At 37.8% G+C, this 25,334-nt stretch overlaps 3 protein-coding genes across 4 annotated transcripts; all 3 read left to right on the top strand.

Annotated features, from left to right (window-relative positions):
* Positions 1 to 10,050: 10,050 nt before the first annotated feature.
* LOC117482224 (solute carrier family 22 member 7-like) lies at positions 10,051 to 15,258 on the top strand. Of its 2 annotated transcripts, none has more exons than XM_034130265.1 (10): positions 10,051 to 10,447; positions 10,531 to 10,634; positions 11,309 to 11,463; positions 11,615 to 11,783; positions 12,034 to 12,157; positions 12,256 to 12,365; positions 12,981 to 13,195; positions 13,741 to 13,849; positions 13,990 to 14,196; positions 14,281 to 15,258. In XM_034130265.1, the coding sequence occupies exons 1-10, from the start codon at positions 10,073 to 10,075 to the stop codon at positions 14,318 to 14,320; spliced, it is 1,608 nt and encodes a 535-aa protein (XP_033986156.1). In that variant the 5' UTR covers positions 10,051 to 10,072; the 3' UTR covers positions 14,321 to 15,258. The 2 variants fall into 2 exon arrangements, with proteins under 2 accessions (XP_033986156.1, XP_033986155.1); XM_034130264.1 differs by having other exon boundaries at positions 14,278 to 15,258.
* Positions 15,259 to 15,864: 606 nt separating this feature from the next.
* Positions 15,865 to 21,303, top strand: LOC117482207 (solute carrier family 22 member 7-like). Its single transcript, XM_034130230.1, has 11 exons — positions 15,865 to 15,911; positions 16,604 to 17,031; positions 17,130 to 17,233; positions 17,585 to 17,739; positions 18,125 to 18,293; positions 18,392 to 18,515; positions 18,595 to 18,704; positions 19,136 to 19,350; positions 19,613 to 19,721; positions 20,846 to 21,052; positions 21,136 to 21,303. Exons 2-11 carry the CDS (start codon positions 16,651 to 16,653, stop codon positions 21,155 to 21,157), a joined length of 1,596 nt encoding a protein of 531 aa, XP_033986121.1. The 5' UTR covers positions 15,865 to 15,911; positions 16,604 to 16,650; the 3' UTR covers positions 21,158 to 21,303.
* A 268-nt stretch (positions 21,304 to 21,571) lies between these two features.
* On the top strand, positions 21,572 to 25,217 carry LOC117481571 (solute carrier family 22 member 7-like). Its single transcript, XM_034129299.1, has 9 exons — positions 21,572 to 22,004; positions 22,138 to 22,241; positions 22,345 to 22,499; positions 22,608 to 22,776; positions 23,115 to 23,238; positions 23,362 to 23,471; positions 23,632 to 23,846; positions 24,516 to 24,624; positions 24,779 to 25,217. Exons 1-9 carry the CDS (start codon positions 21,624 to 21,626, stop codon positions 25,023 to 25,025), a joined length of 1,614 nt encoding a protein of 537 aa, XP_033985190.1. The 5' UTR covers positions 21,572 to 21,623; the 3' UTR covers positions 25,026 to 25,217.
* The last annotated feature ends 117 nt before the right edge of the window (positions 25,218 to 25,334 follow it).

Below are 25,334 nucleotides of genomic sequence, written 5' to 3'. Positions count from 1 at the left end.
CCTTTTAATATCATTAGAATTTTTAGCACACTATTTATTTTGTACATATTATGTACATAAAAGACCCCTAAAATAATCTCCACCTGGAGTAACTTTAGTGTTAACACTTGATTTAAGGATTTGCCAGAGTAACCACTTTAAAGGTTGCAGAAATAATAAAATTCCTACAAATATATCTACACAGGAAATATTGGTGAGTATTTTTTCCAGAGTAATTACTATTTTGCTCTGAAATAGTGATATTTAATCATTTTGGAGTGTATTTATTACTCATAGCTTCTAGAGTGCGATCAAAAATGCAGAGTCAATTCTATTGGAGTTAAACCATGACCACGCTGTAACGCCATTGATCTCGGTCTCCGTTACGGATTATATAGCTTCATTATTGGCGAAGTATATTCATTTGTTCCACGCTAAAACATTGCACAGGAAGCATGTGATTATATGTCATTTATGCATATATTAGTCACGATCTGTCTATGTTTTAGTTTGTCTGTCTCTGTTTCCTGTTTTAGTTTGAAAAGTGTTCCCCCTCCCGTCTTGTCTGTTGCTGGTGATTGTGTTCACCTGGTGCCCTGTGTTTCTCCTCCCTCCTCACCTGTGTCTTGTTGGTTTGATTAGTCCTGTGTGTATTTAGGTTCTGTTTTCCTGTTAGTGTGTGTGTGTGTGAGGTCCTTGTGGCTGGTGACTGTGTTCACGTGAGACAGTCATATTGAGGCTGTGTATCCTGTACCACAAAGAGGAATAAATGCCCACACCGGGTTGTATTTGAACTCTCTGCCTCTGCCTCCTTGCTTGGTCGGGCCGCTCAATGGTCAGCTTCACACACGCCCACTCATGTTCCTTAAGCACTTTGGTTTATTGACCTTTTTTATTGTAAAGATCATTATGGTTCATTTATTCTATTCTGAGTAAAATTACCTTCTATTGGGAGTGAAATTACCTTCTATTGGAGTGAAATGACGTTCGATTGGGAGTAAAATGACCTTCTATTATGAGTCAAATGGCAATAGAGTTGTTTTTAATATACACTACATAGAGTAAATAACCATTAAGCAGAGTCAAATCTAAGCACATAATAGAGTAAAATGAACTCTAAAAATACAACTCTGAACAAAGAGTACATTTTACTCTATATAGGTTGGGACCAAATGTTATATTTTTAGAGTAAAATTTTCTTCAATTTGAGTCAATTTTACTCAGAGAAATTTACTGTGTATAAACTCCTTTTCCTTTAAGTGTTTACAGTTCATATGATGTCAACATTAGTCCACTGTTATATTTCGAACTACTATGCATTTGCCTGATTATTCCTATCCCCAATAGGAAGTGCAGCTTTTCTTTGGCAGTCGCATCAGGGCTGCCATCGCTCTAAATGGAATGGTATGTAATATCAAGGGGGAAGCGCATCCAAGAGGATAAGCAAAACAAATTCGATGGCTGTTTTCCGAACTCCTGTTTATACAGGGAGGTTTCGTTCCCTCGGCTGTTCTCATCTATTATTGCAACAAACATCAGCACTGCAATCAGCATCTCCATTTAAGAACTGAATCTGAAAGACTATTTGTTTTATACATAGTAGAAATACTAGGCCTCCTTCTCCTCGCTGAGAGTCTGTGTTTGTTTTGGTCCTGAAGTTAAATTATGCCATTGCTTCATCCAACAAAAAGGATACTAAATTATCCCAAACTGTTTTCTAGTTATCAGTTATTTAATCACATTATTGAAATATCAATATTTTTAAATGATCCAGTGCAAATTGACAATTGACAATGTATTTTTCCATCTAAATGATTAAAGCCAAACCTGACATTACATTTACACCCTTTTTTGATTAGTATATGGATAGTAGGCTAATATAAAATGGTGCTTTCACAACCTACTGTAACATGATGCTATAAAATTAAATAATCACAACTTGTTAGTAAAATGTGTTAGTTCCTACATCATTTTAAGATTAGGGTTTATAACATAGGAAGTTTTAGCAGTTTGATGCTATTTGAATAACTGCAGGATATACAAAACATGTACTGTTGTTGCAATCCCAAGCCTTATATTTAAAACATAACATATCCTGACATCCACCAGAAGGTAGCGCCATAACCCTGCAGCCTGTGACCTAAACTAATTCCACTTCTGATCACCAGAGTTAAAAAAAAAAGCCATGTTAAGAGTAAGAAACTCCACAATCACAGACAAAACACATTCACATTTTGCCACTTTACAAGCTGTAATTATTTTTAAGTGTTTACAACAAAATCCTTAATATCAGCTGTGCAAAAAACAGAATGATGTGTGAGACAAAACGTTGATAATGGTTAAAATCAGTGTTCAAGGAAGTAGATCCTTTACCTTTACAAATACTATGGTCATAAAATACTCTGCTACAATAAAATTCCAGATTTAGAAAATGTTAATTAACCCTCCTATTGTCTTCGTTTCCCCGCCCCCACTTACTTTGGTGTTCGCGGTCAAATTTGACCGGTCCTGTTTTAACACAAAAACCATTAATCATCACCAAATTTCATTTAACACCCTTTCAAACTGTAAATATTGTATCAGACTACTGGTATACATGAAAAACTGCAGTACATATACAAAGAATAGACACTGAACATGTATTGGGCACATAAGAGCAGGAAATGTGTCAAATTGTTCTGTGTGTGTGTGTGTGTGTGTGTGTGTGTGTGTGTGTGTGTGTGTGTGTGTGTGTGTGTGTGTGTGTGTGTGTGTGTGTGTGTGTGTGTGTGTGTGTGTGTGTGTGTGTGTGTGTGTGTGTGTGTGTGTGTGTTTGATCTGATCCGGATGAACACAATGGGTGTTACAAAGTTAACTAAATCATCCAAAATTCAATGAAAGTGGTGATCAGCCATTTTATATGTTCAAATGTCTACTGTGAAGGATATCATAAAGCCTTAATGCAATCGAAAAAACATAAATATGTGTCCCCGGTGTGTCAGGGAACTCACGCAGCGTCAGAAAATAAAACCCTTTCTCTTTTCCTCCGTAGCCAAATCTTTTAAAAACGGGGGCACAACCATTGATACAACTAGCGGATAAAGATTTGCTGCCGATATGATGTCAAATTGGCGGCGGACCCACAGAAAGTTGCTATCAGAAACAATGCCTGACGTGTTTTGGACGTAATCTCGTCTTTGTTTACATTAGCAGGCCTCGCTAACACTGTTTCAGAAATAATCCTTGATGTGGTTTAGAACAGGATGGCGTTTTATCACAGCAGAATTTAACTTTATCTCTATATCTCTATTTATCTCTGTATTTTAAAGTGGACCTATCATGCTATATTTGAATAATATAGTGTAGGACCATACCTACAGTATATAAGGGATATTTATACTTTTTTTTTTTCAAAATACCAAACAGATCATGCATTTTAGCCATGCCTCATTTTGCTCAATTTGACATTTTTTAGCTCTGTTTTTGCTAGGGCAGATTATATGAGAACAGTACCATCTACAGGCCTGGCATATGTACTACAGCGTCTCCAGCGCTTTCGAACGGCAATGTCCGTGGCTGTCTCCTCCTGATTGGTGGAGTTGGCCCAATAGCCGTAGCGCCACTGTCCTGACGTCAGGACAGTGTTCAAATCTGGATCAGTTTTTATCAGATCCGTTGCAGCCCCTTTTTTAGAGATTTGGGTATGGAGGAAAATAGAGAGGGTTGTGTTTTCTGACACTTGGTGAGTTCCCTGGAACACCGGGGACACATATTCATGTATAAAAGACGTACAAAAGTGCATTTTGCATGATAGGTCCCCTTTAAGCAAAAAACTTCACAGACATGTTTTGTATAGGTATAGGCCCTACAATATATTTTTCCAATATTGCATAATAGGTCCATTTTAAGTGCAAGTAGTAAAGTATTAGCATCAACATACACTTCAAGTAAAAGTGCTCATTATGCACAATGGCCTGTTTAAAAAATAATATAAAGTACAGAAGTTGTATCAGTTAAAGGTGGGGTAGGTACGTTTGAGAAACCGGCTCAAGATACACTTTTTGTTATATTCCATGGAATGCTCTTAACTTCCCGATAGCAATGAATATCTTAAGTGCTTTGACAAAAAATCCATAAAAAAATGTCATCTGTGGAAGCCGTAGTACTGTAAAAAGCACGACCAATCATTTTAGCCGGCCCGGCTAAAATAACTGGATGGCCTACCTGCCTGTCAGCCTTCCATCTGTGCACAAACTTATCTCGTGCCCTCATTGGTCATGTGCGCGTTTGTGTGTGTTGGAGGAGGGGCTCTGTAAGGAAGTGGCAGATTTTTTCCGGCTGTGTATTTTCAAATTCTAGCGCACTCGAGCTGGTTTCTCCAAAATTACCTACCCCACCTTTAAATGAATTTCAGTATTCGTTATTTCAGTACTCGTCATGCAGAATTGATATTTTCACAGTATTATATTATTATGGTTATTATATTATCCTGTTTTTGTTCATGTAAGAGCATTTTAGTATTGAAGTTGGTCAAGTGGACAATATTTGGATACTTTAAATATGGTGTCGATTAGTAGTACAGTACTGCCTTATACTATGTCATGTGTTTTTCTATACAAAGTAACCGTGAGTGCTAAAATAAATGTAGTGGAGTAAAAAGCTAAATATTTGCCCTCTGAAATGTAGTGGAGTAGAAGTACAAAGCAATAAATAGAAATACTCAAGTAAAATACAAATATGTCAACTTAAGTACAATACTTGGGTAAATACACTTAGTACATTTCCACCAGTGGTTATAATGTACATGTGCATTAGTTATTTTTTTAGCAGCTAGACCCGTTTTGAGGGCAATAATGTGGAATAGTGTTACAAAACACTTTAAAACTTGTTTTCTACACGGTTCCAAACATATTATAGCTGTTGCTCAGAACAGACAATAATAACACAAAGCAATATTGGAGGATAAATAAATTAAGACAGAGACAGCATTGCACACATACAGTTCATGCACACATTTTTTTACTTGCAGAATGTGGCATGGTTTTGTGTGGAACAATTTCACTGGTTTAAAAGTTGTCGAAGCCTCAGATATATTACATTTGACCACTTTGCATTTTTCTATATAGCTATAAAGAGGTTCAATGCAGCTCAAGGATTAATTAAGTTAAAGTCCCTTAGACACTTATGGCCCACGCTTCCCTTCACACTTGGTTCCACTTCATTTTAACAATCAACCATCATCAAGCCTAACTTTGGTGCTGCAGAGGTTTCCGTTTCCTAGTATGGCAGTATCTTCAGTATGATGACTCATTGCCATGGAAACAGGGAGTCAGTATGCCTGACAAACGAGTGACCTTTTGGTCTGTGGGATGACCCCTGCGAGGATTGAGCCAGAGCGGATTAGATGTTTTTCCACACAATTAGACTGCCTTGTTTCAACCACTAATGACTAACATGGATCATTTTTAAACAGCCTCCTTTAGTATGCATGTAGAGAGCCTTACGACTGTACATAATTAACTGAATATAAGTAGTGGTAGAAGTACTCAGATATTGTAGAAGTACCAGAGTGTAGGAATACTCTGTTACAAGTCAAAGTCCTGCATTCAAAATCATACTTAAGTAGAAAGTAGAAAAGTATTAGCATCAAAATATACTTAAAGTACCAAAAGTAAATTATGCAGATTGGCACATTTCAGAATAATATTAGCTATATGATTGATTGATCAAGATTAATGCATTATTGAGTTTATCAAAGCTGGTAACGGTGCAGCTAGTTTTAAATACTTTGTTAACGTCCAGGGTAGCTTGTGAATGTTAGTCAAGGTGTAACAAAAGTATATTTTTAAGTGTTGTTTATATTTTCGATCATTAATCCAAATCTGCAAAGAAATTAAAGGTACTAAATAAATGTAGTGGAGTAAAAGTATACTATTAAAACCAATACATGTTTAAAACAGTATGCACAGAAAAGTATTTTGATAAAATGATATTTAAACTAATTTAATTAGTTGCAGCAGCAATTACAGCCAGTATTTAGCCTGTTACTTTATCACTATACATAGCTGTATCCATCAGAGCCTAAAGCAGACTTTGAGAAAATCTCAATAGTAAAAAGTACAATGGTAGGATGAACGTGACTAAGAGATATGGCTTATGGTAAAAGAAAGACACCATTAAAAGATCAAAGGATTTTCTAAAAAAGGAATAACTTGCCAAACATCATCCTTTACTTACAGTTTGAAGCAACTGCAAAATACAAATTGTTTGTCCAAAAAAAGGCCTTGAGTGAATATCCAGCGCTGTAGACTTTACATCCTGATAGTGTCAGAGCTTGAACGCAGTGTAGACCCTCTGAGCACTTGTCGTGGACTGCAGAGGTTCGGGTTCAGTTCCTGACACCTTGCTCATCCATGTATGCCAAAGCATTTAAAGACAAAGAAGAAAAGGTATCCCTGCCCCCAACCCCCATCTAGACAAGTCCTGTCAGTGTCAGGCAGCTGCAACAAGCTGACATAATGAACTTATAAAACAGTCAAGATATTTTTTATGTGAGATGAAATGGTATCAGTATAGGTGATTGGCATTTATATTAACTTCTCTTGAAACTACAGAAAGAAATACAGAGAAATTAACAAACTACCTTTTAAAAAAATCTACACACATCCACTTCACGATAGTTTTTAATGACTACAGTTACAGTCTGCAATAATAAGCATTTTATTTTTTGATTGCTGTCAAAATAAGTTATGAAACAGGGTTACTAGAATCTGGGGTAAAATGTCATTATAAAGCTGCTGTAGAGTAAATAGATGATGTAAGACTGCTGTTCTTTGACAGGATGCCCTTACATGGACCTGAAGTCTGAATTTCAAACTGAGGTTCGCAGAATTAAAACAGGAATGGAGAAATAACTCCATCCATCACACACACCAATAATCAGTCAATTATTATTTCTAGTTGGATTTAAATTCAAAGTCCACTTATATATTTGGCACCCTGCTTATTGTGTGAAGATACATCAATGGTTTGTTTACCTGATTAATACTCCCAAGAAGATGTATGCATCCCACAATTTGAAAGTGTCACTCATTGTTTACTCAGGCTCAGGTCAACACTTTTTGTTGGGCTAAACATGTAACAGATCACTTAACCTGCAATTACCACAGTCGATACAGTTATGCACTGCTAATTGTAATTCAATTATACAATGTGCTGGAGTGCTGGAGTGCTGGCCAATAGAAGCAAGTGTTACCTTGGGATTTTAGCTTTGGCAGACCATTTACATGCACAAAAACCTCAAAACCACAATAAGCAATAGGGCTGAATGATGAAGCAATGTTTCACTTGTCTACTTATGCTGAGCAGCACCCTCTCATCTCCGTGTTAAAACCACAAACTGTTTTTTTATAACCTTTCTCTTTGTGTATGGAATTTTATATTAATAATTATTTTTCAACATATCAGAGAATTAATACAAGCATTCTTCTTCAGAAAAAGGGGTCATTTGTACTGTTGTGGGCATCTTTGGAATAACCACGTCAAAAGCTTCATTTATGATCATATTCCTCTTCGCATTATTTCCTACTCTCATATGGTTAGTCCACAACAAACCAGTGAGAATGGCCTGTTTTATTCTTTGATACAACCGGTTCACATTACATCAGTCATTTTATTTTTCAGACTGAATGTTAAAGCTACACGTCTGCAATCATGCTATTTGAGGACATAGCATCTCCTTCCTGCAGTCACTTATCATGCGGAGGCAGTTGGATATGGTTCAGCAGCTTCCTTCCTGCCAGACTCATGGAACGAACGTCTGCCGAACACAAAGAAGAACCACGGTAAAGAGGAGAGAAACATATATGTCATTCAGGCTCCTGTAAACCATTAGCCACATCACTATACTTAACTACTAAAGATCAATCCAGGCTAGATAACTCACCTGCTACAGCGTGCAGCCCATCCCGCCTGCTGCCTTTTGCCTGTTTTCAGTCTATCTGACCTGTTTTTGTGATCATAGCAAAAGGCCAAAAATGATCAACAAAAAATAACAATCCATAACTAATTCAAGTATTGTCAATATAGCAGGGAATAATCAACAGGCAACAACAAAGTGGCATTTTCCAGGTCTGAAAGGGAAGTCAATGTGGAAAGGCTTTAAATGAGCATTCTTTCAAATGGTCGTTTAGGGACGTTTAAACATTTTTTATAGAAGTGTATGCGAGAATTACCCTAATTCTCCCTTGATTTATTACCTCAGCACACATTTTTACAATAGGATTATAGTCTCAATTGCTAGTTTCTTCAATACAAAATGTTGTTATGTTGTGAATGATAAAGCTTTTTTAGGGAGTGTGGCTAACTTGACAGGTCACGAGCTCACGACAGTGTTGTTACGCTAGGTGTTATTTTAACCCTGTTGCTGTATGGTTTCAGTTTAATGAAAACTAAATGAAACATTGTGCCAAAAACACAACATAGTGAAGTCCAGAATGCCAAAATCAAAGCCTCAAACCGGTTGGGAACAAACAATAGTTTTTATGACTAGGTCCACTTCCTATATGTACAGTTTATTGGAGTTATCAATCAATCAATAGGATACGGCTGTAATAGGCCTAAGGCCTTTTAGTCGCTCATAAATAAGTAGATCACTGTTCTTTATATACTATGGATGCTGGCAACAGTCACATAGTCCAAAGTGAAGGTGATGTTTGACCAGTAATGGTCGAGGCGGGACTTGAGACAGTTAACCGTCTTGGATGTGACAACGCTTTCTGGCAGATCATTCCACAAGTCAACCACACGCAGGCTGAAAAAGTTGCGGCGGATAGCCAGTCTTGAGTACTGTTTCTTCAACTTGAGGCAGTGTCCATGAGTCCTGGTGTTATAATCCCATTGTAGTGGGCATGATGTTTTGTAGATGTTGTGGAGATATTTGAAAACTTCGATCATATCTCCCCTTCTATAATACATACTCGGGATCTTAAGACTTTGCAGTCGTTCTTGATATGGTAGGTCCTTTAGTTCTGGAACCAGCTTCATTGCCCTTCTCTGTATTTTCTCGATGAGCTCAGCATCCTTTTTGTACATGGGGGACCAAGCGACATTCCCATACTCGAGGAGTGGCCGTACAAGAGAGATGTATAAACTACGTACTACGTCAGAGTCCAAATAAGTGTATGATCTGCGGATCATTGCTAGGATACCAATCGCTTTGTTACTTGCCCGACGGATATGGTCACTAAATGTCAGGGTATTATCAACATTCACACCAAGGTCCTTTTCATTCTGAGTCTCGGATAGGTTTATAGTGTTTGAATTATCCCCCATATTATACTCATATTTTGGGTTCTGAAAACCTAAGTGCATTACTTTGCACTTTGCTGGATTGAATTTGAGCTGCCAACACTCGGACCACATCAGCATTTCTCTGAGATCTGACTGGAGTTTTTCTGCATCCTCTTTACACTTAATTAAGTTATGCTTTCCCCTTGAATATTTGAAAGCTGTATAATCCAATCTCTTCATTTGTTTTAAAGCTTTAAAAAGGCTTTTTTTCCCTTGTTTGATATGTAGTGACGTTGTTTCTGTTTGTCTTATTATGTTGTTGTGAATGTTTCTACTTCTCTGGTCTCTCTTGGAAAAACATCCTTATTATCTTAATGAGGCTGCCTGATTAAAGGGAACAATAAATCAACATTGTTCGATGGAGTTACCCCTGAACACATGGTGCTGGACCAGCTTTAATGGGCCATGTTCCCAATTCTGTTATAAGATTATTTGATAATTATTTAAGCTGCTGGCGATGTTTTGGTATAGTTTTTCATCGCCCACATGCGGTCTTTACCCTGATTGCTCCGGATTAGCACCAGACTGAATAGGCAGGAAGGAGATTCCAACTTATTTGCGCTCACTTGACAACACGCATGTACTTTCGAAATATTGCAGATGATTAATTTGCAAAAATATGTTACTTGTCAGACAAACTTTCACTGAGCTGACCATTAACTAACAGCAATATACAGTGTTCAAAAGGCTTGTGCCTCAATTCCAAACATATTATTCTCTGAGCTTCTTTCCAAATTGAAGTGTTGTAGCGTTTATTCTCAAGATGAAGTTTGAGAATGTTCTGGCAGTGGTGGACGGCTTTGGGAGATTCCAACAAATGATAATCCTCATGAGTGTAATACCTCGTATGACTTTGCCTTTTCACTTTTTGCTGAATAATTTTGTCGCAATTATTCCCTCTCACCACTGCGACATCAGCTCTCTGGATGATGGAGGATATTTTGGGAATTTATCCCAGGAAGAGAGGCTTATTGTTGGTATTCCAGTCCAGGAGGATGGGACTCCAAACTCCTGTCAGATGTTTGCAGAGCCTCAGTATCATCTGCTGCTGAACTCCTCCAGCATGACTGAACTACCAACAGTGCCGTGCCAAAATGGATGGGTGTACGATACTTTCAGGTCTTCTCTGGCCACTGAGGTGAATCGTTTTTTCTGTTTTAAATTAATATAAATAATTGATATACACTTTGATATTCACTTTGTTGTCTGTTTCCCTCATAGTGGGATCTGGTTTGTGATCAAAGAAAAATGAACACAGTCACAGCCACTATCTTCTTCTTGGGGGTCATGTTTGGAGCAGCAGCGTTTGGCTATATTAGTGACAGGTGATTATGCCTTTATAACTCTCAATTCAGAAACAGTATCTGTGGTTAAATTACACTACTTGATTAGAGAAAATGTATACATTTATGACTTATACATTTAAAGGGGCCCTATTATGCTGATTTCTAGGTTCATATTTGTATTTGTGCCTGAATTGTGACTTGTTTACATGCTTTAATGTTCAAAAAGGTCTTTATTTTTCTCATACTGCCTGTGTTGCAGCACCTCTTTTCACCCTCTGTCTGAAACCAGAGCCCAGTCTGCTCTGATTGGTTAGCTGTCCGGCTCTGTTGTAATTGGGCAACCTCTTAGAGATGTCCCGCCCAATGTCTGTACAATAACTGTATGTAGTCAAGAGGTGTGTCCAAAAGTTGAGGTATTAATTATGCATAAGAAACAAGAAAAGAAGCTTAACTTGTACTTACTCCGAAAGTCCAAGGTTAATACTCAATAGTGGCTAATTAAACGTTCATATACAGAGGTTTAATGACATGCCATTCAACTCCTGACCTAATCTAAACCTTAACGCCAACCATAATATTAACCCTCACCCACACATTAACAGAGACGAGGAAGAAGGAATGTTTGTCTGTTGTTAGGCCTTTATTTGTGTAAACAAATATGTGTGTGTTTTTAGCAATTCTACAGATTTATTCATAATCATTTTGTACCACAGGTTTGGCAGGAAAAACTCTCTTCTGGTGTCCTATGTGACAACGAGTCTCTTTGGATTTACAAGCGCTCTCTCATATAATTTCACCATGTTTGCTGTCATGAGGTTCCTGACAGGATTTGGAATTGCCGGAATAAGTATAACCAGCATCGTCCTTTGTGAGTTTAATCTCATAGTATCTGTGAAATAAAATGTCTGAATTGTACATTTCAGAAAACAAAAATAAAAATAAGAATAAATGTATGTTGATTTAATGTTATTGAGTCTACGTATTTGATTGATTTGATTTATTATCATTGCTTTTGATAGGTATTGAATGGGTGGACATCAAGCATCGAACTAAAATTGGTGTCTTAATGAGTCTGGACTGGAGTATTTTTACGGCTCTGCTTCCTGTTATGGCCTATTTTGTGAATGACTGGAGGGTCCTCACTGCCATAGCAACCTCCCCGCTGATTCTGGCAATGATTTCTTGGTGGTAAGGATAACACAATAATTTAACCATCAGCGAAAACAAGCACGTTTATTGCCTTTTAATGTCTCCAAGACAAAGCTGCTCAAGTTAGGTCAGAACCATATAAAAATGTTAAGATCATTTTCAGCATTTTGAGCATCTGAATACCAGCATGGCTGCTATGTTTTGATGAGAGAGGCATGTTACTCATACGCAGTTTGTCTGAAAATTATTTTTAAAATCTATGATTTTTTCAATTAACATTTTAATGCAGGTGGCTCCCTGAGTCTGCCAGATGGCTGATAAGTAATGGAAAGGTAGAAGCTGCTCATTTTTACTTGAGAAAGTGTGCAAAAGTGAACGGCAGAGAGCAGTTCATGGCTGACTTAAAGCCCGAGGTACAAGATTTGACATGATCTGATAACTTCTAATCAGAAATATATTCACTCTACTGTATAACTACAATGCTGACCAAAATGTATTTTTTTCTCTGCAGAGTCTGTCGAAGGTAATACTTGTGGAAAATGAAAACAGAACATATTCCTATTTGGACCTTGTGAGGACCCCCAGAATGAGGAGACTGGCTATACTCACTGCCATTGTCTGGTACATAAATGTCTTTGTTTTTTATTTTTCTGTCTGGGCCTCTCAATTTCTGCAGCCTCTTTGGTGTACTTGTCTTGTATATGTTTTAGCCTCATTATTGCAGTACAGACTGCTATAACACTTAAGGGGTTTAAAAAACATTCAGCTCCCCAAACAATCTCTGAACAGTCCATTATTAGACAGGCACAAATAAAAGTGTCTGATCCAGACCAGATTCTCCACACAGTTTCAGCAATTAGCTTTTAGTAGAAGATGCAGGTTTCCATTTAGCTGCAACACCTATCTGAAGTGTAATGTGGATTTAAATGTTGGCCTTGAGGGTTGTGCAATAAGTCACCATTTTCAGTAGATGTATGTGTATATGTGTATGGGCAAACTGTGTATGGAAGCATCTGATGGGTTTTTTGTGCAGTATATTATATGATTTTCATCTTTTGTGGAACTGCACAACGGAGACCTTAATAAATGTCCCTACTGGGACAATAAAGAATATCTAATCGTATGACTTGTAGTGCCAGTGGTTATGTAAAACAAAGTATTATTTAAATATGTTCTTTTCTATGGCAAATGTGTAACTCAAATTGTATTTTGATATAATTTGCTCTCTGTTGACAGGTTTGGAGTGGCCTGCCCGTATTACGGAATCATTTTCAATGTCTCTGGATTTGGTTTGAACATCTATATCACACAGTTGATCTACGGCTTGATTGAACTTCCAGCCAAAGCATTAATCTATTTTGCTATGAACAAAGTAGGCCGAAGGTCGAGTCAGGGTGGAGCGCTTGTTCTGACTGGACTGTGTATATTTTGCAACATGTTTGTCCCTCAAGGTAAATGATCAACAGTGTGACTACTATAGCTACTTCAACAATAATAGACAACAACAAAGCTACACTTTAAAGATCCTATATAGTAAAAAGAGAGATTAACAATTATTTGTAATTATTTGAAGCAGATCTAAGGCCTATATAAATGCTCTGAAACTATTGAAATTCTCAATCAACGGATATATGCTCACATACCCATAATCAGAAACTGTGCCTTTAAATTATCTGCAGGACTTCTGTTATTTCATAATGTGATAGATATAGAGATAGAAATACAAATATATCAGAGCAGACTGATTACCTATCTAATATAGTTTTAAGAAAGAAAAACAAGTCAAGATTTTTACTAGGCTGGTTTTTGTATGGTTCTTCTTATTTATGGTTTATGTTGGTAGGATGATGGTAAAGACTAACTAACTACTTGATTTCTGATAAGCTGATAGTAAAAATGGCCACTATGGTTCATATTTAGTCAAATACTGCACATAGCAGCCTTAAATACAATAAAAGGTGGGGTCAAAATGTTCTATGACTATTTTATTTTTCAGATATGGGGCTCTTTCGGACAGCTGTGGGAGCTTTGGGCAAGATGTTTTCAGAGGCATCTTTCACATGTGTATATCTGTACACAACAGAGCTTTACCCCACAGTAATGAGGTTAATAAACTTATAAAAAAATATAAAAATCTTATATAGAGCTTATTCCATGCACATTTACAACAGCATCTAAACTCAAAAGTAGAAAAACTAGAAGTAACAGACATCTGGATACTGAACCTGTATTTTTGCTTATACAGGCAAAATGGATTGGGGTACAGCTCCTTCATGGGCCGTGTAGGCGTGTCTGTTTCTCCCCTCATCATCCTCCTTGAAGAAGTGTGGAGCCATTTACCGAGTACCATATTCTCTCTGGTGGCGGTCACTGTAGGGCTGACATGTTATTTTCTTCCTGAGACACAAAACATCCGTTTACCAGAGACCATTGAAGAGGTGGAAAACCCAAGGTAATGGGCCTTCATTTGGATTTAATCTAAACATTTAAACAAAAGTTGTATTTCAACCCAAACATGTATCTTGTGTTTCAGAAGGAGATCAATCTCCGCATCTGATGAAAAATCACAACCCTGAACAAGTGCAAACAAAGGCCCAAAGTTGCCGGGCATATAAGTGTTGGTAGTATGTTTTTGAAGTGGTTTCTTTTGAATAATCGCAACCTATATATCTTTCTTAAAAATAATATTTTAATAAATGTGCTGTGTTTAAGAATCCCACACAGGATAATATAAATTAAACAAGCCAGATTCTCAGAGGCAAGGCGTGGCAGGATATGTTTGTCTGCAGGTGCAATAGTTAGACAGTCTGTGAGAACGGATATGAAGGGTTAGAGTTGTCAACTGCCATGTGGTCTCCATTGTTCCCACAAATTCATCCATCTTTCCAAAATAGCATTCACTGTTTTATATGATATGCACAACTCATACATTTTTTGCTAAACGCTATACTCGTTTTTTCATTCCTGAATAACTAATAAGTGTGATGGAAACTTCTGGATTAATGGAGACGAAACTCTGAGAGACACAGGGAGAGCTGGAGCTTTGATGGCAAACACTGAAGGTTTATTATGAAGTTAACGGCCGGAGAACTGACAAGACATGTGCTGCAGCCACGAGGTGACACAGCAGTAGCCAAACCAATTCTGAAGATCTCCACCTCAGACCCATGTATTTAGCTGGTTCTGAGAGAATAATCAACTTTGTGCATAACAAGATAAAACAGGCAAAGCACTATAACACCTCTATCAGCTGACGCCAACAGGCAGGAATAAGGAGACAAAACACTGAGAGCACAGCACCTAAGGTTGCAAGCCTGTGCTCAGTGAGGGCAGTACAAACTGATAAACTGGGTCAAAGGAAAATATTTCCCCAACAATAAGTAGTAAACAAATATTTAATTGATAAAGAATTTGATTATGTTGCATGTGTGTGAAAAATATTAAGGTCACTTTATTATTTTTGATAGTCCTTTATGTGTAATCACTCTATATCATCAAATGAAGGTATAAAATGCCAAATAAGTATATATTTATTTTAAGAACAAATATGAAATTCCAGAATGAATGTGTTTACTGTTCATTAAGGAAGATTTGTGTCATTTTTGTATTGATTATATGTTTTGCAATTAAAATGTGTTCTTCAAAGAGACTGGAACTCTTGTGTCATGCTAAATAGCAGATGTGAAAATCCACCAACGGTAACCCATGACTACTATTAACTTTATTCATTACATTTCACACAGCTCACAATTGTTTCCATCATAAATGTGTATTTTCTAATCTTGCTTTACCGTGATTTGTAACAAACATTCGCACCCTGTGAGAAAGCCACCACACGACACCCCAAATCCCCCTCCCAACATACACACATGTACTATGCACACTTTGCCGAGAACTAGTTTTGTTGGCTTGCTTGTTCTATTTGTTTGGCACTTAAGTGTATGCCCTTTATGACAACAAGCTGTTTAATTCAGATAAAGAAAGGGAAAAGAAAAAGAAAAGGACGAAAGACAATTGGCCTAGCTGCCGGTGAACAAAGCATTGGTCCCTCCCTGCACCTCCTCCCTTAACTGATTTAAGACCTGTCCTATGCTGCAATCTCTCAATTTAACTGAGCTGACTTCCTGTTTGACATGTGGACTTTGCACAAGGGTGGTAACAGGAGAGGTAACAGACAAATTATAACAGATTAAAACCTTTGTAACTTGGGAAAATGTCAATAAGGGACCTGGGAGTGAAAAGTTGTGTTCCTTGAGGACATTTCTTACAACTGCTAACCTGTACAGCTTAGCAAACTGCAATTATTTAATTGTTAGCTAAACTGGCTAGTCATGCTAACGTGATTGCTAATGCTAAAGCTAATGCTAGCACTGTAGTTACATACTGGGGAAATAGTGCACAAATGTTAGCCTAGCAAAACAAAAGTAGCAACAACTGTTGGCAGACTAAGGGGAATTAAAAAATAGAATTGTGTGTTGTTTGGATGCATGTAAGAGCTGTGTGCAACCTACTTATAAGCAAGAATAGGGTAACCCTGTAAATCGCCTAGTTACAGTATTTGACGAACATCATTACTTTCTGTGATTCACAATGTCTCCCTTTAGACTGCCTCCCAGGCTCTCACTCAATATTACCAAAGTAAGGTGCAGATTTACTTCTAAAAAGCTGACTTTGGCACATGGACCTAATGTACTTTGGTCGTTAACAAATGATTAATTAATCTAACTGACTATGCATTGTGTTTGCACTGTCTTTACAATACATTAACATATTCTCGTTGCTCTCCGTTATGCAAAATAACAGAGACTCACTTCCACACTTACATGTTTTATGCTTTTTGTTCTACCTTTCTCCCTTAGGAAAATATATCCAACCGTAATTTTTTCTTAGGTGCATTATCTTGAAGATGAAGTTTGAGAATGTGCTGGCAGAGGTGGACGGCTTTGGGAAATTTCAACTAATGACAATCTTCTTGATGGTAATACCTCGTGTGACTTTGCCTTTTCACTTTCTGATGAATAATTTCATCGCAGTTATTCCCTCTCACCACTGCAACATCAGCTCTCTGGATGACAGAGCAGTTTTTAAGAATTTATCCCAGGAAGAGAGGCTTGTTGTTGGTATTCCAGTCCAGGAGGATGGGACTCCAAACTCCTGTCAGATGTTTGCAGAGCCTCAGTATCATCTGCTGCTGAACTCCTCCAGCATGACTGAACTACCAACAGTGCCGTGTCAAAATGGATGGGTCTACGATAACAACATCTTCAAGTCTACTCTGGCCACAGAGGTGAATTTTAATTATATTTACAATAGTCAAAGTAATCTAATTCCCAGATTAGCCACTTTAGAGTTCACTTTGTTGTCTCCTGTCTGTTTCCCTCATAGTGGGATCTGGTTTGTGATAAAAGAAGAATGAACAGAGCCACAGCCTCTATCTTCTTCTTGGGCGTCATGTTTGGAGCAGCTGCATTTGGATATCTTAGTGACAGGTGACTTTAACTCTTAAATAAATCCAACTACAATTTATTGGTTTTACAGGGTTTTGATTTAAAATTGTAGGTCAGTTTTTCAACAGTAGAATAATTACAGTTTCAGCTTGCAGACACTGCCATTCTGTGGTTTATTTATCATCATCCCGATTGCACTAACACAAACATTGATATATTATAACACAAGTAAGGACATCTGTGACTTTTTCTTGGTCAGATAGTTAAACTTCAGATAGAAGTGAAGTTAATAATTGACTACAAGAGTGTCACCTGCTTCAAAACCAATGGTACGGAAGATTTTTGTTTTCCTAACAAACCAGGGTGTTAATCTATAATACATCTGTCTCACAGGTTTGGCAGGAAGAGAACGCTTCTGATCTCCTACATGTTAACCACCGTCTTTGGATTTGCAAGTGCTTTTTCATACAATTTCACCTTGTTTGCTGTCATGAGGTTTCTCACTGGATTTGGAATTTCTGGAGTCAACATAATCGCCATTGTCCTTTGAAAGTTTTATCTTATAGTATATGTGTTTGTCTATTCACATCAAATGAATGAATTGATATATAAAGCTTGTGGTAATTCGTAACAGTCAGACAGACATTTAGCACAAAATCGAACATAGCACAACATTAACAACATTATCAAGCAACAAACATTGTTCATTCAGCTGTATTTACTTTTAAACTGTGATGAATAAGCCAACATAGATATATTTACATCATTTGTTGTTAAAAGGCAGGTCTGAATGTCAATCCCAACATTAAAGTTAAAATCAATCATAAAAGAATAAGACCCGAGTAAAGCGTAAACAAACATACCTCACATTACTTCTATCCTACATGATAATATTCTCTTAGATTTGATTTGATTGGTCATTTTCTATCACAGGTATTGAATGGGTGGACATCAAGCATCGAACAGCAGTTGGCATTTTAATGAGCCTGGACTGGAGTATTTTTACGACTCTGCTTCCTGTTGTGGCCTATTTTGTGAATGACTGGAGGGTCCTCACTGCCACAGCAACCTCCCCGCTAATTCTAGCAATGATCACATGGTGGTAAGGATAAAGTACCACATGGAACAACCAACTCCCTGCCAAAATGAACGTTCATATATTTTATCTTGTGTCTTTAATTGAATCATATTTTGCCACAGGTGGGTCCCTGAGTCTGCCAGATGGCTGATAAGTAATAGAAAGCTGAAAAGTGCTCATTTTTACCTGAACAAATGTGCAAAAATCAACGGCAGAGAGCAGTTCATGGCTGACCTGAAGCCTGGGGTATATCATACATATGGTTTACTTTTTTCAGCCATTTGTATTCTATGTAGCTGACAAATGGTTTCTTTTTACACTTCAGGTTCTGTCCGAGACTACTGTATTAAATAAAGAAACCAGAAAATATTCGTATTTGGACCTCATAAAGACACCCCAAATGAGGAGACTGACTCTTCTTACTGGCATCTTGTGGTATGTTTGTTTTATAGTTTTAAACATTGGAAGCATTTAGCTATCATACTGTATATGGCTGTACTATCAGCATAATAAACTGAGTTGTCCTGATATAGGAAATAACTAGCTCAGCACATAGTTCATTTCTGCCTTGTTTGCAAAACTCGTCCTGTGTTTTATTGCTCGTGAGATTTGACTCATTTCATTTCAAACCTTTGACTGATAAGAATTATCAGAACGCACAAGTACTTTTGCTATGGATACCTGCATATACCTTGTACACTGATAGTGTGGATACATTGACTAAGTTTATCTTTATGTGTCCTGTTGTACTATTGTAGAAGACACCTGCTTAAAAACAGCAATTATGGTTTTCTGTTCAGCCATTGTGTCATATTTCTGTTGTACATTGTTTACATTGAATACATTTTGTCTTCTTTTCCACATAGGTTTGGCGTGTCTTGTACATATTATGGAATCAGCTTAAATGTTGCTGGGTTTGGTGTGAATATTTTTGTCACACAGTTCATTTACGGCGTGATTGAAATTCCAGCAAAAATCTTCATCTGTTTCACATTGAATAAAATAGGCCGAAGGATGAATCAGGCTGGCACACTTGTCCTGACTGGATTGTGTATATTCTGCAACATTTTTATTCCTCAAGGTAAATTATCAATTCATTTTTGTATTCTTTTGAAAGATTCAGGTTATATAGCTCCTGCTATAGTAGCTTACCGACAACAACACAAATCAGAATGACTGCCAGAAATTAATAATTTCGTGGTAGTATTTTTTGTAACCTTCAGTAATTAAACTGTTCAAATATGACTGTAAAAAAAGCCTTATTCCAATAGAACAATTATTGTAAAACATAATGAATTGTACCATGGTTTATACAAGCTAGGGTTATCATTTTATTTTTTCAGAAATGACTATCTTTCGGACAACTGTGGGAACTTTGGGAAAGATGTTTGCAGAGGGAGCTTTTACAATGGTGTTTCTGTACACATCAGAGCTTTACCCTACAGTAATAAGGTCAGTGAAATATCTCATGCAAATATTTTCTGTTGATCATGCAAGATATGGTAGCAACAGACTAACATCAAAGCCAAGATGTCCTTCTCCACAGCCAAATCCTAAAGTTTCTTCTTGGGGATTGTAAGGTGCCTGCTGGGATATGAAAACCTTCACGCATGGTCCAAATCTGTTGCACTGACCTGCCCAAAATACCTCCACAGAGAGGTCTTCATGATGTTGGGGAACTATTTTTCTAGGCCCATAACTTTGACCCAGTTTATCAGTTTGTACTGCCCTCACTGAGCACAGGCCTGCAACCTTGGGTGCTGTGCTCTGTGTTATGCACAATGTTAATTATTCTCTCCGAACCAGCTAAATACATGGGTCTGGGGTAGAGATCTTCAGAATTGGATTGGCAACCGCTGTGTCACATTCGTGGCTGCAGCACATGTCTTGTCAGTTCTCCGGCCGTTAACTTCATAATAAACCATCAGTGTTTGCCATCAAAGTTCCAGCTCTCCTCAAGTCTCTCTGAGTTTGGTCTACTTTGCTCCAGAAGTTTCCATCACACATGAGGCATTCTCTTTCAAGACAGAGATCATCATCCTTTCTAAGGGAACATCCAGTCACCTTGTGAGGGGAACATATTTCAAATACTTTCATCCGAGATCTGATTCTTCTAGTCACTACCAAGAGTCCCGATTATGGATGAATCACCCAAACTACCAATTGATCAACCACTCCATCTTTCTCTTGTGATCGACGCCCCAGTATACTTGAACTCCCTAATTTGGGACTTTGACTAGCTCCTAACTGAAAACAATCCATCTTGTATTGTACAACGCAACCAATATCCATCACACTAGAAGATGAAGGTAGCAGAACTACATGATCTGAAAAAAGAGATGACCGTACTGGACATCATTCTGTCTGTGAAGATTTAAATATGTAGGGGATCATGCTCAACTTTGCCAAAGGTTTGCATTCACTTAAATGCACTTTACCAAACCACCAAGTACTAACAATTAAGTTCCCCTCCCTGGACTGACTTCAAAAGTGTGCCCCCAGTCTCCCTAATCTGAGGAAGTTACACAAATAAGCCAATAACTTTCCTTTTGTTTTTGTGTCTTTTTGTTACATAGGCAAAGCGGATTGGGTTACAGCTCCTTCATGGCCCTCACAGGTGTGTCTGTGTCCCCTCTGATCATGGTTCTTGAAGAACTGTGGCTCCCTCTACCGGGTATTGTCTTCTCCTTGGTGGCCTTTGCTGCAGGGCTGTCAGCTTGTTTACTTTCAGAGACACACAATAGCCGTTTACCAGAAACCATTGAAGATGTGGAACAGACAAGGTACAGTCTTTTGTAACAGAATTTTGAGTTTTTAACTGTCATAACATGAATGTATGAAAATTATATTTTTTTGTATTTCACAGGGCGATCAGTCCGGACATCTGAAGAGACTTCTTCTGTTAATTCATTTTTTATTAGATATTGGAAGATTATCGATTTTAAATAAAGAAACTGTAACATGTTTTATGTTACTTGTGTAAGTATGTCTTACATAAGAAAAATTCTGTATGCATTTTTATAACACACTATTAAAAAACTACCCCTGATTCATATCTGCTTTTGTGTTGTAATGCATCAAAGAAATTATACTGTACTTCTTAGAGATTTTTATAAATTGATGACTCATGCTGTAACTATTAACACAAATACATTCTTTGTTTTGCACTTACACATACAAAAGTTATTTAGTGGTTAAGTGAGGTCAAATATTTACAATTTTCAACTGCAATCCCTGGGTTAGAGAAAAGCCAAAGGTAGTCTTGTCTTAGTCTTTTTCAGTCTGAAGCCATGAGCGTATGAGGATTAGTTTTCTCTTAGTTTCAAAGGATTTTGCACACAGGTCGAGGCCACTATGAAGTTCGAGAACATTCTGGCTGACATTGATGGATTTGGAAGATTTCAGATAATGATAATTGTGATCAGCTTCATCGGCCGCTTCACATTGCCCTGCCACTTCATGCTTAACAACTTTGTAGCGGCTGTTCCCTCTCACCACTGTGACATCAGCTCTCTGGATGACGGAGGATTTTTTAGTAATTTATCCCAGGCAGAGAGGCTTATTGTAAGTATTCCAGTCCAGGAGGATGGGACTCCTGCATCCTGTCAGATGTTTGCAGAGCCGCAGTATCATCTGCTGCTGAACTCCTCCAACATAATTGAAGTACCAACAGTGCCGTGTCAGAATGGATGGGTGTACGATAACACCACCTTCAAGTCAACTGTGACCTCTCAGGTGAACTTCATTTCTTGTTAGTTGTAGAAGATCAAACAAAATCTGATGTATTTTTTAACACCATGAACCTTTTGAGAAGCTCAAGTCCTCAAACACCAGAATGAACCGGTTTCTTTCTATATTTGTATTCCAGTGGGACCTGGTTTGTGATAAAAGAGGGAAGAACAAAGCAACTGCTACAATCTTTTTTATTGGAGTGATGTTTGGAGCTGTGACCTTTGGAAGTCTGAGTGACAGGTATCCGGCTGGGCTGCTTAGTATTCAGCTTCAAACTAATTACCAGGTGTTAAAACAAAATTCTTCTTCAATTAAATATTGGAGACTTTTTGCCTTTCCGTAGGTTTGGCCGAAGGATCATGCTGTTGGTGTCCTATGTGTCTGGAATGCTCTTTGCTATTGCAAGTGCTTTTTCTACGTCCTACTTGATGTTTGCAGTGCTGAGGTTCTTCACTGGGTTTTGCATCACCGGCATCGTCATTGTCTCAGTAGTCCTGAGTAATAACATGTTTTCACTTCTGTTGTTACATTCTGTCTCATGTTGAGCTCACCTCAGAAGTTTAGGCCACCAAATGCAGAAGTAAAAACCTGATTTCATGTTTGCAGGTGTGGAGTGGGTGGACATCGAGCACAGGAAACTGGTTGGGGTGATTGATAGCTTATCCTGGGCATTTGGGAACATAGTATTTGCAGCTATTGCTTACTTTGTGAATGATTGGCGGTGGCTAATTCTGAGTGTAACCTCACCTCTAATCTTGGCCATCATCACCTGGAGGTAAGACTCAGAAACTCAGCTTTTGTCTAATATAAAGTCCCTACAGAAAGCCCGGGAGGTGTAGTGTTTGGGTTGCTTAACATTTGCATTGTTTAAAGATAAACATTGGGGGTTGAAAAAGTGAAGTCAAATTTAATTGGATATTTCGTTTTTTGTGTCTTTTGCCTCTCTTTTGTCGGTACACGGTACATTTGTGCTGCGCCTGTACCCAACTGGGGCTAGATAATATACTTGATTAGATACATTTCTTTCATCATCTTATTTTTTTTATGTAAACATGCAATACAATTCATTGCCATGTAAAACAAAAGGATTCATATAAATCATCTTTGTCTTAGGTGGATGCCAGAGTCTGCAAGGTGGCTCATTGCCAACGGAAGGCTGAAGGAAGCTCAGATATATTTGAAAAGATGTGCCAAGATGAACCGAACAGAGGATTCTATTCAGACACTGAACACAGAGGTTATGATATTCCATGTGATGCTTAAATTAAGAAAAATAACAAGATTGCAGTCTTGGCCCTGTCATTTTTCAATGTCATTTTTGACTTTGCAGAGGTAATAATGCTGCTTTGCATTCTTTCAGACACTAGCAACCATTGTTGTGACTGAGAAAAGTGATCGGACCTATTCCTACCTCGATCTGATACGAACACCAAACATAAGGAAACTGGCTCTACGTACTGGTGTAGTTTGGTCTGTATTCCCAATGCCATTGTGCTCAACGATTTTAGTTCTTAAAATACATTATGTCTTTGTGTCAGAAAAGTCAGTTATACCTTATGAAAGACACAAGGTAAATAATTCAACACAAACTATCAATTTGATTAAATGAGTCTCACTTTTCTTTCCTTAGGTTTTGCGTGGCAACTGCATTTTATGGTATCAGCTTCAACCTCACAGGCTTCGGGCTCAACATCTACCTCACTCAGTTTGCCTATGCTACCATTGAGCTCCCAGCCAAAGTTGCTATTTACTACTTACTGGATAAGATCGGCAGGCGACGCACTGAAGTGGGAGCTCTGCTGATGACTGCTGCCTGTCTTGGAATTAACATTGTAATACCTAAAGGTACAGCATTCATTGAAGACCACTGACCTGCATACATCTAAGGCAGGGGTGTCCAAACTTTTTTCACCGAGGGCCACATACAGAAAAATATATGAAGGGCTGGGCCACTCACTAGAGGTTTATTGCCTCATAAGTTCAGTTATAAGTTAGCAAAATCAATCAAATGTAGGTAAATGATGCTTGTGAGTGTTGGCAGCTCATCCCTTAAAACAGAAGCCTCAGATTGATTATAATAAGGAGAAATAGGAAGGGTGTATTTCAAGCTTGTTATGTAAATAAGTCATTGGGCTTTTTTCTTATCAACTAAGATATGTTAGAACATGTTTCCAACTTTAATTGACTGAATTTTATTTGAAAAGTGGTCTATTAACACATGAATACTACTGTGTAATATATTTTTACATTAATATTTAAGAAGTACAATATAAGACAAGTTTCATTTGTGGGCCATATTTCATTATACTTTTTTAATTTGCTGAGGGCCGATTAAAAATGGTCCATGTGCCGCATTTGGCCCCCGGGCCGTAGTTTGGACACCCCTGATCTAAGGTTTCGGTTATTCTGCCTTTTCAGCATGTTGCCGTATATATATAACAGATTAAACTCATTCCTACAACCAACAGCTACAACAATAAAAAGCCATCCGTGTTGCTGATGTTCTTCTTTCAGATATGTCTGTTGTCAGGACAGTGGTGTCGGTCCTGGGAAAAGGGTGTTCTGCTGCATCCTTTGGAACGATTGTGCTCTACAGTTCTGAGCTTTATCCCACTGTAATAAGGTAAATATGTCTTTTGTTTTCTTATCAGTCCTTCCACCTTTTTGATTTGTAACATACAGTACAACACTAGTGAACATTGAATAAATCAACTTTTTCTACCTTAATGAAATCAGCATTTAGGGCCCTAACGTTGGTCTCCTATCTGTTTTTTCAGGCAGAACGGTATGGGTTACAACTCCTTCATGGCTCGGCTGGGTGTAGCTGTGGCTCCTATGATTCTATTACTGGATGAGGTGTGGAAGGAGCTGCCTCAGGTCGTCCTTTGCTCTGCGGCAGTACTGGGGGGGATAGTGGCAAGTGCGCTGCCCGAGACACGAAACCGGTGCCTGCCAGAGACGATCGAGGACATTGAAAGCAGTGGTATTGAAAAGTCACTGGAGAAAAGCGTAGAAATAAAGTGATATATATTAGTATAATTATCTTCAAATACATTTTGGTTGGTTGTGAGGAAACTTGGGGAGGTGTGAGGAAAACCGTCTGGAGATTAAGCTCTGTAAAAGTTGTCACCATTTTACCTGTATATCATAAGTTCCATGTAAGGTAATGCATAAAACAATAGTTGAACTTTAATAAAGTAACCACTGAAAAAACGGTATTAATCATACTGAAATAAATGAAATGTGTTGGTTTATCTTTAGCAAGCCTAAACTCCTGTTTATATATTTATAATCAAGCAAATTATGGGTTTATCTACTTAATCAGTATCTTAT

The sequence above is a fragment of the Trematomus bernacchii genome, unplaced genomic scaffold, assembly GCF_902827165.1.
Source record: "Trematomus bernacchii unplaced genomic scaffold, fTreBer1.1, whole genome shotgun sequence".
Taxonomy (NCBI): Eukaryota; Metazoa; Chordata; class Actinopteri; order Perciformes; family Nototheniidae; genus Trematomus; species Trematomus bernacchii.
This window is presented reverse-complemented; position numbering and strand designations above follow the sequence as displayed.

Bases quoted from the DNA above. Each gene is read 5' to 3' on its own strand.
- LOC117482224 (XM_034130264.1), top strand. From the start codon at position 10,073: ATGAAGTTTGAGAATGTTCTGGCAGTGGTGGACGGCTTTGGGAGATTC. The intron at 10,635-11,308 runs GTGATTATGCCT...TTTGTACCACAG, and splicing joins TTTGGCTATATTAGTGACAG to GTTTGGCAGGAAAAACTCTC. The intron at 12,158-12,255 runs GTACAAGATTTG...TTTTCTCTGCAG, and splicing joins TGGCTGACTTAAAGCCCGAG to AGTCTGTCGAAGGTAATACT.
- LOC117482207 (XM_034130230.1), top strand. From the start codon at position 16,651: ATGAAGTTTGAGAATGTGCTGGCAGAGGTGGACGGCTTTGGGAAATTT. The intron at 17,234-17,584 runs GTGACTTTAACT...TCTGTCTCACAG, and splicing joins TTTGGATATCTTAGTGACAG to GTTTGGCAGGAAGAGAACGC. The intron at 18,516-18,594 runs GTATATCATACA...TTTACACTTCAG, and splicing joins TGGCTGACCTGAAGCCTGGG to GTTCTGTCCGAGACTACTGT.
- LOC117481571 (XM_034129299.1), top strand. From the start codon at position 21,624: ATGAAGTTCGAGAACATTCTGGCTGACATTGATGGATTTGGAAGATTT. The intron at 22,500-22,607 runs GTAATAACATGT...TCATGTTTGCAG, and splicing joins CATTGTCTCAGTAGTCCTGA to GTGTGGAGTGGGTGGACATC. The intron at 23,847-24,515 runs GTACAGCATTCA...TTCTTCTTTCAG, and splicing joins TAACATTGTAATACCTAAAG to ATATGTCTGTTGTCAGGACA.